The sequence below is a fragment of the Schistosoma mansoni genome, chromosome 2, assembly GCF_000237925.1.
Source record: "Schistosoma mansoni strain Puerto Rico chromosome 2, complete genome".
NCBI classification, from domain to species: Eukaryota; Metazoa; Platyhelminthes; class Trematoda; order Strigeidida; family Schistosomatidae; genus Schistosoma; species Schistosoma mansoni.
In genome coordinates this window covers 28,886,575-28,902,727 of record NC_031496.1, presented here as the reverse complement: position 1 = coordinate 28,902,727, position 16,153 = coordinate 28,886,575, and the positions used below count along the sequence as shown (strand labels likewise).

The 16,153-nt window shown below is 36.9% G+C and overlaps 2 protein-coding genes across 2 annotated transcripts in view; one reads left to right on the top strand and one right to left on the bottom strand.

Annotated features, from left to right (window-relative positions):
* Positions 1-1,210: 1,210 nt before the first annotated feature.
* Smp_143560 (hypothetical protein) lies at positions 1,211-8,428 on the bottom strand (the record flags this gene model as incomplete). Its single annotated transcript, XM_018796303.1, has 5 exons — positions 8,392-8,428; positions 6,417-6,638; positions 3,363-3,631; positions 1,423-1,670; positions 1,211-1,241 (listed from the first exon to the last, which is right to left on the bottom strand). The coding sequence occupies exons 2-5, from the start codon at positions 6,598-6,600 to the stop codon at positions 1,211-1,213; spliced, it is 732 nt and encodes a 243-aa protein (XP_018650529.1). The 5' UTR covers positions 6,601-6,638; positions 8,392-8,428.
* A 2,977-nt stretch (positions 8,429-11,405) lies between these two features.
* Smp_143570 (hypothetical protein) overlaps positions 11,406-16,153 on the top strand; it is a gene marked incomplete at its 5' end in the record, with an annotated part of 58,923 nt that continues 54,175 nt past the window's right edge. Inside the window, 3 exons of the mRNA XM_018796302.1 lie at positions 11,406-12,446; positions 12,974-13,332; positions 14,412-14,988. Coding sequence (XP_018650528.1) covers positions 11,406-12,446; positions 12,974-13,332; positions 14,412-14,988 — 1,977 coding nt within the window. The remainder of the gene's footprint in view (positions 12,447-12,973; positions 13,333-14,411; positions 14,989-16,153) is intronic.

The following is a 16,153-nucleotide window of genomic DNA, read 5'->3' as shown; positions in this document are numbered from 1 at the left end:
CTGGTTGGGCTAGGCAGATCGCAGGACCGGTTAGCACTCTAGTCTGCTCGTACGGGTTTCGTGTCACTGTTCCAATCGATAATTCGCTGCTCCCTGTTTGGCGGGTCTTATCGCGTCACACATCAACTAGTCATCCAACTCTTCCACTCTACTACAAGACATAACAAGGGATGACTGGAGAACGCAAAGATTACAATAGTCATCGTTCACAAGCGTTCTTCTGTTAATCCTAAGACTGGAGACCACAGTAACAGTGCTTACGCAGTGTGGTGAAGACTATAGAACTATCCTCGACCTTACGAAATCTCTAGAGGTAAACTAAACTGAAGTCATATAGACGAACTTTTGTATGGCACCTGCGTTGCACACTGATGAACCTACTGCGAACCTTAACCAGTTTAATAGAAAAATAGCAAGTATAAATATATTCTAATTTTCGGTTTTCGATAACAAATGACTCATTTCTGTCACCTACATTCTGATTGGATAAAAAGTCTCTTACGGTCTTCCATACATTAAAGTTTGTACTGTATAATGACTACTTACTGAAGTAACTCACCAAACACAGAGTTGTGTAATTGGTCTTGGGTCATACTTTGAGTAAAGACTAGAATATTGACACTGTCTACTTAACCAGACCGAAGTAAGTGGAGGAGGATTCAAACCTGAAACCTAATGGTTGGAAGGCAAACGCTTCAACATTTAAGCCACAGCTCAACCACTTACTGACGTGCTATATGGTTAGTCATCATCAAAATTACAAGGTAAAGTAGTAAGTTTAGTCTACTTTTTGTGAAGCTGATCAATATATGGTTCCAAAACTTTTAAGCAGTGTCAAGGTGTAGTATATTACCATGAACAGGAATTGATTGAGATGATTTTATTATAGGCTATCAAGAATTGATAAGCAGGGTACATATATAAAGTGAAGAAAACAACCATTCTCCACCACTAATTTTATTTACAGAGTATAAAATTAAAACACTAGATGTAATATATATATATATATATATATATATATATATGAGCTATTTAGTGGTTTTCGGTATATATAAAATAGTGTTAAGAATAAAAGTTTGAAGCGAACTCAATATCAAATATTCAATATAATCACAGTTACAACAGGAAACTGATGAACACATCCAAACACTATATATATGCATATATATATATCTTCGAAGTAAGTAACCATAGTATTAAGAAAGGAGCTTTAAGTATAGAAATAGTTAAGAATTTTTACGATTGCGATGGTGTAATGATTCTCCTGACGTAGAAGGACTTGGATTACGTTGATTACGAGGTCCAGAAGAAGTAGATCTGGAAGGATCTGGTAAGTCAGTGAAAACACATTCATCTCCAGACAAATATGGTGTGCTTAATCGGTTGGCATTTACTATTTCCCTAGCTTTTGATCTGTCACTTTCTAAACAGCCATAGTTGGAAGATTGTATACACGGTAAGTTGGAAGATAGATTATTATTTGAATCATCATTAAATCCATTTGAGTTGGAATGAGTCGCTTCTTCGATTTCTGACTGTTTACACACTGATGTTGTACTATTGCTAGATGACTGAATTGTGGACATTTTTATTCCAGCTACACCCTTTTTTTCGCAGGTTAGCAAATCCCGTTTAATTCGACGTAAACGGCCAGAACGATCTTTCCGTATCTTCAAAAACAAGAATGTGTTACAAACATAGTAAAAAATGACAACTGAGACATTCGATAAGCTAAATGTAAGGTGAATAAAATATAAACTACAAAATGTACCAAATGTATTTGAAAAAAAGTAAATAAACTAACGAAATGCGTTTTTTAAAAACCCTATGAGCAGTGTCTATGCACACGAAAGGAAACATATGCATAAAAAATATAAATAATTTAATTTCAGTAATTAATCCAACTTAATAATCAAGTCCACATCTTTGTACTGGGCTTTACACTTTTCATTGCAAGAGCGAGTAATAATCTATTCAGATTCCTAAAAAAATCTGAATTGGCTTTGAAATTCAAACTTAATAGTAACAAATCGAGAGCGTAAACAATTAAGCCACTAGCCCATGAAAGAAGTATAACAGGCTGTGCGATAAGGAAGTACATGACAGTCGACAGCCATGGTGGAACGAATAAGGTCATGGCCAAACTTATTTATTAAGTTGAACACATAAATATTGGTACAAAGGGGCACCGAATACATATGTGCCACACAAGTCACTTGATTTGTGTGTCGGCTATGATACTACCCGGGTGCCCAGATTGAAGCAGGTGGTTTTCTTAGAGGGCCACACCTTGAGCCTTTGACCTAAAGGTCTGACCCATAAGGCAGTGGAGCAACACCAGAAGATGCAGACCCATGGTAGCCGGTGACCAACGATTGGTTCACACACCATTTGTTCCTTCAGGATCCTGAAGCCCATATGCACCATTGGTTTGGATTAAGGGTTTTCCAACTCCCCTAGGTAAACCCTCTGCATCTACTAACCCGGTAAGAGCGCCTGATATTCGCTTTTTGTCTTTCCGATTTCGTGAACAACACTCTTGCCGCGAGAAGGCAGTGAGTGGGACTTCTCTTTCAGTGGCTGTATACGCGTGGTAATGTGTGAGTATTTCGAGAAGGAGAGCGAACTCTCCCCACCCTCGGCCGTATTAGGGTATTTGATCAAACAACAATGTATTGGTTTATGCGGACCGAGATAGAAATGACCAAAAAATGATATAATCAATATTAATTTCCTTCAGTAAACAGGACATAATGCTAGATCTTAGATTTATTATTATTTGTTACAGTTTCATGTGTTACATTCGATTACTCACTATATACTAAGGAACTAAAAGGATGTATAATTCTCACAGAATTTTATTTTGAGTTACTTTGTTAACAAAAGTAGGATTCAGATTTGAGAAATCACACAGCAAATTAATAATCATAATCAATGGACAAGTTCTACAAGAATGGAGAGATTTATTTAATTTTATTTAGTTTTTTGAGCTCATTAGTGAACTACAAACAATGGTTACATTAGATAGCTTAGCTTCATAAGAAAACTGTATAAAGCATTAACAATAAACTTTTATTTACTAGTTACATTTAAGTGAAATAACGGAAATATAGAGTTGCCTCCACCGGGAGATACAAATAAGCAATTGTCTACCAAACTATGCCAAAAATACTCATGTTATTTATAGTTGATCCTCAACATAGAGATACGTTGAAGTGTCATGTACCTCAGTAAGTCATATCTTAATCGCGCTTACAGTATAAACTGAATTAGTAAAGGTCGAAATACTTTGTAGATTATTATGAAAATTAAATTATAATTACTAAAATATGAAAAAGTAACTCTTAAGCAATTCTTCTTACTTGAGTCATATTTTTCAAATCTATGCTGTATACATAACCTGCAATGGTCAATTCATATGACGATAATTGTTTATTAAATGCATTCTCCAATTCGTTACACGTACGTTCATCGTATTGCCACCAACCTTGAAAACCTTCATAGAACCAAGAATAACTTGGTAATTCATTAGAGTTTGAAGCATTGACTGATTGAGGTAAAGTTGACAAGCGTTCACATAAATCAACAATATGACTTAATTTATCTTGATCGTTTTCACGTAGATCGCAAACTGAAATTTAAAATAAAATCTTCAACATTAAGCATAAAGCTTAATGATTGACTTATTTCTGTAATAACGGACAGTTTAACATTGAACTATAATTTGATATCATACAGACTGATGGAATCCCCTTTAAATTGGTGACTTAACGGCTAAAATATTTAAGTTTTAATCACTGGATCACAGATTCAAACATCATTTAGTCTACTTTGCTGCCTGATAGTATCACTAACACAATGAAACGTAGCCTGGAAGCCGACTTCGTAAATTTAGCCTTGATTACAGAAATGCATTACACTTTTGAATCAGCATTTACATTTGATTATTTGAATACAAAACGCTGGTAACCATAATGTCTGCAATGAGTTTTGAATACATTCACTTATTGTAAAGTATCAAATTATCTCTTGAGCCATGCTGGTAAGTGTAGACTACCTGGTTGGGATTTGCGAGATGATAGCAAACGACGGTTAGATACCTTGAATGACATGGCTCAAAATCGTTTACAATGGCGAAGGTGTATCCACTCTTTGTGTTCTCCAAAATTCTAATCTTCTGAATTCTTCATGTCTCTATCCTTTTTCTCTTTCCAAATTTATTTCACTAGATTATACTCCTTGAATAACATCTTCGAACCCTAATCTTTCACATTATTGCTTATACTCTTACTACTTCTACCACTATAGGATTTGAATAGATGACTGCATCTCTGTGCTAATGTGGTATGGCAACTCAAACTGATATACGTAAGTACGAAGTTCTACGTTGTGACTGACTGATCTCTTGAAAACGGTGTAGCTAATTTGTTGGTCCAGATAAAAATAATGAATGGTAACTTTGGGATCCATTTATGAAACAATAATATGCATATATTTTTATCGTATAATTGTTAAATAACTAAACTATTCATATTCATGTCTCTCTTATTATAAGCTTTATTTTGACCTATGAACTACCATTTTCGAATTATACCCTAACTACCATTTACTATCACCCACATTCACAGTCACTTTTGGTTAAATATTGTACAAATGTTGTTTCCTATTTTATGGTACGATGTGGCTTGTCTGTTTAGTATATAAACTCAGTATGTTTGAAATAAATGATTCATACCGCAGAGGCCGAAATAAGTGTTCTGGACTTGACTGGCTGGGCTGAGCATAAAGCGGGGCCGACAAATACTCTAGACTGCTCGCACGAGTTTTATGTGTCATTGTTCCGATCGATAATTCATTGCTCTCTAATTGGCGATATTACCACGTTATACATTAACAGAGTATCCAGGCCATAAGTAATAACAGTCACCAAACGACAAGATAAATCTGGAGAAAACCAGGGCATCATTGCAATCCAGATGGGTACTTTAGAAAAAGCGAAAATCTTATATGCATCTGAGCCAGCAGTAGCTGATCACAAAGCGACCAACTTGAGCTGTAGAAAAGAGACTTCTAGTACCACATCAGTGATAACTGTGCTGCAAGTTGGTGTTAAACATCAACAGGTTGTCATCTGTACGAAGCTGAAGGTGATCACCGTTATCTGACCTGAGACCATCGAATCCCCTTGGTAACCCTAAAGACTCACTTCAATGCCGAGATCAGATATGTGAATTTAAGTACCGAGGTAGTGTCACGGTATCTGCTGAAAAGGCTCTTTTGAGCAAGTCAGTTAACCAATGATAGAAATCATCACCGATTTCATCCCAAATTCTATCTGTCAGTAAGTAGGCGAAGATTACAAAATATCGTTTCTTACTCCAGTTTCTCACATTGACTGAGGCTCCTAGTCTAACACATACTTGATTATTATTGGGGATCTAGCCGATGAGTCCCGCCTCCGCTCTAGAGTTTGTAGAAAGTCGACGTTAGAAAACTAAGAGGTGATATTACAGTATACCCAGATAAACTCGTATAGAACGAGCTTTTTGAGAAGAGAAACGAGAAACAGATTTATAGTACACCACTAGTGTCATAAATACGCGTTCCATATATATATATATATATATATATATATATATCACACTAATACCAAAACTCGAAAGACAAAATCGAAATTATCTTCTGCATCAAAGTGCAGACGTCGGGGAAGGAGAGTTCAAATGCTAAAAATAGTCTCGTAAAAGTGCAATAGATTCTTAATTCAATGACAGCATCTATAAAAACGACCGTTTAGCGACTTCAGACTCCTTACGCAGGACAGGAAACCTAGCAATTACGGCATAGGTCAATCCAAAGACATTAAGGAACAAATTCTCTTGGTATTGTTTGCTTGTATCTTCCCATTGTTGTTTAGGACTAAAATTGATCTATCTCTTAATGGCATATGTACATTCAGTGCGGATTGCCTAGATATTGCCTTAAGTCACAAGCTTTATAAGCAGCCCTAAACAACAATGGGAAGATACAAGCAAACAATACCAAATGAATTTAAGCTTTACCTCATTGCATAAGTAGGCGACTATCAGGACTCAGTAGCCAAGTAGATAACGTGATGGCGTTTGAAGCGAACGGTACTGGGTTTGAGTCCCAGAGTGAAAATCAACTCTGGGATGCAGGTACATCCAGCCGACGAGTCCTAAATAGGACGAAACGCGCGTCCTGGATCCCACTGCGCGCCACTATCCATCTTTACATATTAAGGAACAAATGTTTTAAATATCCTTAACTAACCAACATAGAGGAATCTGTATTGAGGTTTTGATTAGTTAAGAACAAAAGGAAAGTGGTGGAAACCCAGGTTACTAATACCCTAAAATTGTGATAGTGAAATTGACGGTAACGATTAATAAACTTACCATTTATTAACTTGGGATTATCGAAAAAACGCGATGAGAATCTACTGCGGCACATAGGACATTTTCGCCTGTGGAAGGCACAACCTTTAATGCACAAAAAGCAAAATATATGACCACATGGTAATTGAGCAGGATGAACAAGGTTTTGCAAGCATATGCTGCACTCTAGACTATCAACTGTCATAGAGCGGAAGAAATTCGGAAAGTTGGTATTCAGTAGAGCTACAAAAGAAAATCAGATAGTGAGGTTTTAAACTGAGGTAATCTATGAGGATTTATTTGTTTATGTAAATACAAACATTGGTACACGAAGGCAACAAATATATATGCCCCACACAAATCATAAGGAAAAGATATATTTGTCTGAAAACCCAAGAAAACTAAATTTCAAGCAAACTAATCAGAAACTGTTCATATTAATGGAAAAATTGATGGTGAGAACTGTTGAAAAACATATCTATGGTGGTGTGCGTCCCTGACTGGAGTAGTTTCCGAAGCACTGGTCCAAGAACTGGGTGATATAAGTGTTCACCTAGGTGGTATGAGTTCCAAGAAAGTTGACATCGTTCTATGTTGTGTCGATGATAAGGATTCCCAACATAAATAGATTTCGTTTCCAAGTATAAGATGATGTTGCACCAAATCTTTTTTACTGATGTTTGGTGCACCAATAACTGGCGCAAATTACTAGCAAAGTAGAGGTTTATGGGTTCAACTTTGGAACAAGTCGTTCGAGGGTTAGTGATGCTATCTGTTTGGTGAAACCGAGACAGGCGATACAAAATATCCTAACGAACAACCATTACGTACAACACCAGTTATTTCATAAAAAGGTTTCGAAATCAGTTGCTTAACCACATTTATTTGTTTAGATGTACAAAATGGTAGTGAGGTAGCAATTTATATACGCGCCACGAAATAGGAATGAAATTGTGGAGATAGGGAAAGGGAAGTGAATATAGTAAAATGAGTACATGGAACAGAATAGGATTGAGCGTATGAGTGGAAATATGATGGGAGAAGCATTCTAGTTAAGAAAAATACAATCAGAAAGGCTTTTTAGTCAAAATTCCTTTCTTGCCTGTAAGAGGAAGGAAAAAGAAACTTGCACCAGGATCGTCATTGGCTTCTATTCTGAGCCATGTTTGATAACGTCTCAAGCAACTGTTGATCAGTCTGTAGGACATCAACCAGTCACGAACGACCAAGTTCTGCACACCTTTCATACCATGATACTATGTCATACAATGATCACCTCTACGGTCTTAAGCGGTCCCAGCGCCGACATTTAAAGCATGACGTAGAATTCGTTGGCACAACATAAGCAGTAAGTTTTCAAACCATCTAAGTGGGTTCCGAAATCGTGACACCCAGTGAATTTTAGCGCAAACACACGTCATTGAACCTCCGCACCACTAGCTTCGGATTGTCAGTGAACGTCGGTGATCCTTTGAAGACAATGATGTCCAAACATGAAGAGTTACTTAACACGTCACTGAAGAGAACTTAATGTAGTTTGATCACGATACCTATATCATTTATTAGCGTCTCTAGTGCTGATGCACGTTTATCCTTGTTTTTACGACGGCAGTAGAGATGTAAGAGAGGTTTGACTTAACTGGGAGACTGGCCGACAAGACTAATAAAGCTTTAATTCATTAGGAAACTGAGCGATCTCTACCTCAGCCACTACAATAAGTAGTCTCCCCAACTACAATTAATTATTAAATATTAAAAACACTGCTTATAAAATGAGCGCAAAGTATTTTGACTTCCGAGGCGAAACATGACTACGGACAAAGTGGCACGGTTTGGTAATTACGACGGCAAACAGGACGTGAATACACAAAAAAGAACACATTAAGAAAGCAATTGGAACTTTAAATTCTATGGTCTGATAAGCAAATATTATGTTTATAGTAAACTGATGAAGGGGCTAAAACTAGTAGGAAAGAAATAGCAACGACATACAAACCCCTCTTCCTGAATGTTCAAATAGTTCAAGCGGTTCGTAGTGAGCGCCGCTGTTTAGCCTAATTGTAAATTTTCGAAAGATTTTCCGCAGAAAATGCAAAATTCTCCATTGTAATTCTATCCTGTTAGTTATTTTATGAATTTTATGATTGTTGTTTAAGTGTACTGTTTTTCAATGGCAGCTCCTGCGTTTATGTAAGTTGGTTGTATATCTCGTTTTCTGTTTTATCCAAAAAAATAAGATAAAATTTTCAAACCTTTTAAAAGCATGTAGCCCATATTAAAGCAAACGTAGTTGGTGCGGTTTCTTTTTGTCATACCAGGCGTTTTTATCGGTCCATAAGTTTGTTTGAGTTTGATTTCGTGTTTTATTGACTTGTATAGTCTGGACAGTACATGTTTTTCAATAAAACACTACAACTTTTAGTATGACACTTTTACCGTTATTCAGAAAGATCGGTTTTACTGACTTTATAGGTTACTCTGGTATTCGGTCAGTTTCGGGGTTGTATCAGTCCTCACTAACAAGGACAGTTAATCAGCTGACCTGTGCCAATGCTTAGAGCAAGTATTTGTAAGTATCGACTCAAAGCGATGGTGTATCTATGAGTGGGGTGTCCTGATTATTGATAACAAGATTCCACTCTTCGGTCGTGGTTATAAAATATTTTCGTGATGGAGATGACTATACTTGAAGGGCTGAGAAAAATTATGAGGTTAGGAGCTCAAAATAACATTGCGCCCAAGATCATATGAGTGGTTAAAGTGAACTGTCTGCATCACTGCGACTGTCTCTTAGTTGTCATTTAGCATCAACCAGGATGTCTGACCACATGATGTGACTTATCGAGAACATGTTCTATTACTGATTATAAGTCACGTTTTTGTCTACGGAGACTATGGACTTTGCTCGAATTCCCATATCAATATAAATAGATGAACTATTTCAACATTTCTTTTTTGTTGGGGTTTTAATGTTTAGTAGAAATAATTTATCCTTAATTATCTAATCCGGAGTAATGCTTAGTATACAACGATACGTGTCCGAATGGCAAATTGTTTATGTAACTGGGTCGCTAACGTTGACCATGGTGGCTTGTTGTTAACTGACCACTTTTTTCACCTGGCCTCGGTATATAGTGCCATGTGTGGAAGCCACTTCGGTGACGTTCGTAACGTTCAAATCACGGTAGCATGTTCCAGTCTAGTAATACTAACTGATCTATTGTCATCTCACGAACACATGATCAGACCTCTTCATTTATTTATTATTTATTTATTTGAACACAAATATTGGTAATAGGGAGCACCAGATATATATGCGTTACACAAAAAATTGTCATTTAATTGTGTGAGGGCTGTGGTACTGCCCGGGTGACCAGACCGAAGCAGGTGGTTATCTTAGGGGGCCACACCCTGAGCCTTTGACCTAAAGGTCTGATCCAAAAGGCGGTGGAGCAACGTCAGGAAATGCAGTCCCATTGTAGCCGGTGGCCAATAATTAGTATATACGCTATTTGTTCCTTCAGGATCCTGGAGCCCATGTGCTCCATTGGTTTGTATTCAGGGTTTCTCAGCTCCCATAGATGAACCCTTTGTATCTACCAACCCGGTTAAAGCGTCGGACATTCACTTTTCGTCCTTTCAATTTCGTGAACAACACCGCCTCGAGAAGGCAGTGAGTAGGACTTTCCTATCAGTGGCTGTATACGCGTGGGCATGTGAGAGCATTTCGAGATAGGGCGGGCCCTCCCCACTGGGCGGTACCAGGGCATTACTAGTTGTCGCTGAATGTCAACAACCCTTTAGAGAAAACGACGATCAAACACAGAGTTGTCTGACACCCCCGTTCCAAGTAGGTCATATTTTACAAGCATGAAACAAAACTTTCCTCATTGACATATTCTATACCCAACCCTTTACATCCAAATTAACATCAGCCATAGATGGCTGAGATCAGCATATTCTCATCTGGGTTTCCAAAACGTCGTCGATGGTGAAGTTGTGGTTCTATCAGACGGAATGAAACAATAGAGAAATGTGTTTGTCTACAGAATCTTTAAAATGTTAGCAAACTTCGCAAACACCCTTTAACATGCAGTTCCAGAGCACGGTTCTATCCAACTAATAGAAGTTGATTCTGATATCAAGAAACAACCATTATTGGCTTGCAAGAGGTGTGGCGTCTTAACATTCTGTGAAAAGTGAAGATGTGACTGCTACGTTCATTTGATCAGAAACCAGTATGCAAAATGTCATGTGATTAAGATAATAATGTCTCGCCCGTTTTGCAACTCTACATCTTAGCTACTTCATAAAAACTAAAACTTCTGGTTTCCCCATTGATGGTGCATTACATATTTCCAATTACCAATTGTTAGATTCTTTTTATTAGTTGCTCATTGTTAATGAATTTAAATCTAATTAAGTCCAGTGTTGTTGGTAATCTTGTAACTTACACCTGACCGTCCTGTCTTTAATGTAGTCCTTGAAAGTAGGAAGTGTTGCTGACTAATATTTCACCATATCGTCATGACATCGCTTGCAAATGGCGAAACAGTCAATCGACATTGCTTAATTTAGGCCAAAAGTCGAGTGCCTTATCCGCCGAAATATGGAGAACTGGTTGATGTCCGTCTGTTGAAATCCCCCGCATATAAGTGGCTCCAATAACCGTCTACCTCGACTGCCAATTCTGCCTAGCGTAGGGGTAAACTGAAAATATTTACGAGCGACCAAACTCTTCTTCCAGATCTTGTGTTTCACTATTAACTGATACTTTTTATGCCGTTACTTTATTCCTGGAACCATATTACCAGTCTTGCTATCACTGACACTATTATTTCAACTCTTGCTACTCTCTTTGTCGACTTCACCTCACTGTTTTGAAATGGTGTAACTCATTGAACCGAATCACACTTATTTCATATCCTACGTTTTAATAAAGGTAACTTATGATTATAACTTACTCTGTGTAGTGCTTTTACGACGTATAGGATATGTTTCTGGGGCTTCATGTGTTTCCATTTTGTTTTAGAGTATGAATTGATCTCAAGAATGGATTACTCCAAACTTAGTAGCTATCGACACGCCGATCCTTTAAAAGTACGTCAGGTTTGGGATGCTTTCGGTGTACTTAAATCCAACCGACTAGCAGTACCAGCAGACAAAATTAGCAAAATTCTTCGCAAGACATTAGATCTCAAAGACGACCAGATAAGGTTACTCCTTGATGAAATTGAAGGTGATGGATTAATTGAAAAAATAGAGCCTCCGTTCGGTAAAAATGGTATGGTTCGTTACCAGCTTCCTGACTTTTCGAAACAACATCCTAGAGGCAAACATGATTGGTATTGCTTTCAGTGTCATAGACCGGGTGAAGTTTTACGCTGTCTCGATTGTTTCCGTGTATATCATTCTGATTGTGTTCAAGAAGCATCTGGTCCTAATAGTCCATCAAGAAAGTCTATGCGTTCACCGACTCTTCATGATGGACAGGAAGATAATTTTACTTGTCCTGTATGCGAATCTCGACCAAAATGTGAATTCTCCCGCAAACAGATAAGGAAGCTATTGGAATTTGCAACCCATCAATTGAGGAAGCAGCCATTATGGAAAACATTTATTCAAGTTGGTTATAAAGGTGAAATAACAAAAAATGAGTACCTTGTGTATAAGTACACTGATCTAGAGTTATTGCAACGCAAGATAAAAGATGGTCGGTATGCTGCCCTAGAGGAATTTTCTATGGATGTACAATTGCTTGTTCATGATGTCTGCATTCTTCATGGCCCTTATAGTAATCAGGCCGATGAGATACGATTTTTCTTTCGATCTGTTAATGCAGAATTAAATGAAATTCAACTGTGTACTGACTGTTATATCAATGCTAAGGCTCGTGTAACAGACTGGATTAGTAAACCCTGCAAACCACGTCATGAACTGATATGGGCACGCAATCGCACATCAGCAGGCGCTGGCCTGTTTAACGATACTTCAGTCTCTCAGTTCTATTGGCCTGCAAAAGTTTTGTTGGAGCGCGATGATGGATATGAGGTAAGTTACTTATTTTATCATGAATGTTTTCTAGCTAATACGTAATCGCTACTGATAGCTTAGGGAACAGTGCTTAATAATTACAAGCTAGACCGATACTTGAACTTACGTTACGTTTCATTAGAATGTGGTTAAGGTTAGATTCCTGACTAGTTTATTTATCTTCTATATAATACACGTTGCTTGACCTAGCACATGTATTCGAAGTTTCTATGAAATATACATATACATGCTCAACAAATAAGTATACATAGTGATATTTCAGTCCCAAGTAACAACTACATGGCTTAGACAATTTGAGTTTATTTGATGCATACTTTGTTGTTTTCAGTTGAGTCATTCTATTTGTGGATACAAAAAGTTGATTTTGCTAATCATTTTATTTTACAATTGTACAGTAGCAAATCTCAAAGTTGTCTTTAGTTTTGGGGCTCTTTAAGTTAGGTTTATTCACTTCGGACTGGTATAGTGAATTTTGGATTTAATTTTATAGATTTTATCGTTTTGTTTTTTGATGCGCGTTCTAGATACGCTTCTTTGGAGGCTCCCATGAGCGGATGTTCGTAAAGAAAGCCCATACTCGTGCTTTTCACCTCCCAGCTGATGAAGTTGGTGTACTTCGACGTTCAAACGCGACGGGTGCGATCTCAGGTGGAGGATTTGAGCGAGCTTGGAATGAAGTTAGTAAATTACAAGCTAACATCGATAGTGGATATTACACGCATTCTTCTGGTGAAAGCGATCTTCCGCCATCTGATGATGATTATTCAGATGAAATGTATCTTGGTCCGCGGCGTAAAACCCTCATCCAGAACCAACGTTCACATCGTGCAGATAGTCCTAGATCGTCTCTTACTTCTGGCAATACCAAGGCTAATAAGAGAAGGTAATAAAACTACATTTTCTCACGTTCTATATATATCTTTTACATGACACTAACTGGTTCTCTTGTGTAGCTGGTACTACTGTATTACTCTTCGCGGTTATTCGCCATATCATATAGACTTTTCTCAGGTATTTTTGAATTCTCTGTAACATTTTCTTTGTTGCCTTCTATGTAAGCTTGGCTAGTTATATTTGGTTGACTGTGCCGGTCGATTAATACTAAACTTCATCGATCTTATTGTTCAGTTGTACTACTTTTTCTCCTGTTATGACTCTCCTATCTATTTAAATATAATCATCTAACCGAATTTTATCCTCAGTTGCCAGGGTAGAGATCGAACTCAAAGTGTAATGTCAGTCTATTATATCATAGTTGGTTCAAAACTTGCTGGTGTCAGGTTACATTTTCTCCAAACCAGATTTGAGTTCCTTACTCATATCTACTTACCTAACCAAGAAGATCATTACTTGTTACAGTAATTGGTGTGTTAGAACAGACCGTAGATGTAAAGTTGTGGTTTTTGCTACTTCATAATAGATGTTTATGAATTCAAAGTATTGTAAAACACTTGTTTCCATTCTTTTCCTTTCCACATTGGTTTCAAATTTTAGTTTTGCTCGTAACTTTATATTCACCTCACATATGAAGTATTCCTAAATGGGATTTCGTAAATCCACTCAAGTAAACGAATAAATATGTTTACACTTGGAAGCTGCTGACGACAGTTTAAAGTTATGCATACCCACATCACCTTTATTAAGTACAGCTGTACTTCATTTTTTGCCCGTGGTAGTAATACTACCGAGCTGCCTAAATAAACCAGACTGCGTTGAGTTTTAAGGTGTGACTTGGTGATTCCATGCTAACTTTTAACTTCGAACTGCTCATCACTGTACTAATATTAATATTTATTGGTATTTACACATATATGTTGAAAGTTATTTTTTCTTTTGTTAGAAATTAATCAAATATTAGGAGGTCCTGTGCTCTTCACATTTCGATTTCTCAACAGTTTTTCGTTTAATTTGGAAGGTGAACAATTTTGCAGTCTTAATTGTCTTTTTTTATTTTCTATACAGGCGTCACACTTCTTCAAGCAGTCATCAAACAACTACTAGTGATACTCCTACTGGTGGCTCACCCGCTCGTGATGCCTCACCATGTACTCATGGTGGCAAGCACTTCAGAACTCATGGTCTTTTGCTTAATTCGCACACCGATCCTACTGACAAAAGATTGGCGAGTAATCGTCTCCCAATGCCGGTTGTTCAACCCGGTACTCCAGGCGCTGCAGCTATATCCGCCTTAGCAGAGACAAAAGCAGCTATGGCAGCTGCAGTTGGGTCTGGTCGTAGGCCCGCTGGATCATTTACTGCTGACCTCTTATCTTTAACCCGTCGTAATCATGATAAACCATATCGAAAACAATCAAAAGAAAATCATTCAAACGTTCCTATTCGTGGTCAACGGGGTCGAGGGAGACCCCCTCTTCGAGATAGCAAAGGAAGACCTATTCGGCGGTGCAAATATCAAAGTTCGTCCTCATCACCCCATTCTTCAGATAGCCCATCTTCGTCTGTTTCATCAGGTTCCTTGTCAGGAGTAGATGTTCCTCGCACCGCAAATAATGGTTCTCAAAACAACTGGTGTTCTAATGTGAGTACTTTTTCTTATTATGTTGTTTTTATAATTTGCCTAATGTAATTTTAATTAGTCGAGGCATATTTATTCTCCAGGAATCTAACCAGTCAACTAAATTACTTATTATTCTGATATAATTTGATGTTTAAGACCTACCAAATCATGTCATAAGTTAATTAGCATTGTACAAGCTTTCTGTTGAATGTAACTAATGGTATTCACAAAGATATGTATTAATGGAAAATTTGCGTTCATATTTTGAGAGATAAAAAAATGTATGTCAATATTTAAAAAGTAGTTGTTTTTATTCTTGTTAGTAAGTGAATAATTTCCTGTTAGTAAAATAAATCTGATTAAATTCTCTGTTAAAGGTTTTGGTTATATTTTATGCCTTCTCTATTTACTAACAGTTTAGAATTGAAAGTACACATGGTTTAAATTGACAAATTGTAGAATTTTAGTGCTAAGCATCTCACTTTACTAAATCTCTGTTATTGATTTAAATGGGTTACTTAAAAACTTTGTAGGCCTGATTGCAACCGTGTTCGTCATCATACGTATTTTACACAGGCTATCTAAATGAATGAACATTGTAGTCATAATATCCTTACTTATTATAAGTAAAATATAGTATTATCCATAATACTAAGATAAAAATTTATTTATAGGATTTCAGTGCACGTATTTATCTGATATAGGCATTCCATTAATGTCATTAGTTTTTAACTCCCATTCAGCAAAAAAATTATATAAACATATCAACGTAAAGCCTCACAAAAATGCGCATACATGCAACTTGTTAACTTCAAAGCAGCATGAAAAGAGGACAACTAGAATAATATCAAAACAAATGGAATACGTCTAAGTGAGGAAATAAATAAATAGCAATATAATAATCAGAACTCTAAAGATAAGGTTTGTTAGAGAAGGCTTAGGCCCTTGAGTGATTAAAAACCAAAGACAAAACCACTAGCCAGATCAGTAGTTTTCCATGTAATAAATAACACTTATGTACAAAATATAAATACGAAGTAAATATGATGAAATATCGTAGGTGATTGTAGGAAATCAGCTTGTAGGTCACTCATTTTCCAATCAATCAAGACCTGACTGTGAATTCTAATCTTTGAGTATCATATCGCGGTCGAAAATATCTGTCATATTGTAAGCCATATAGTCG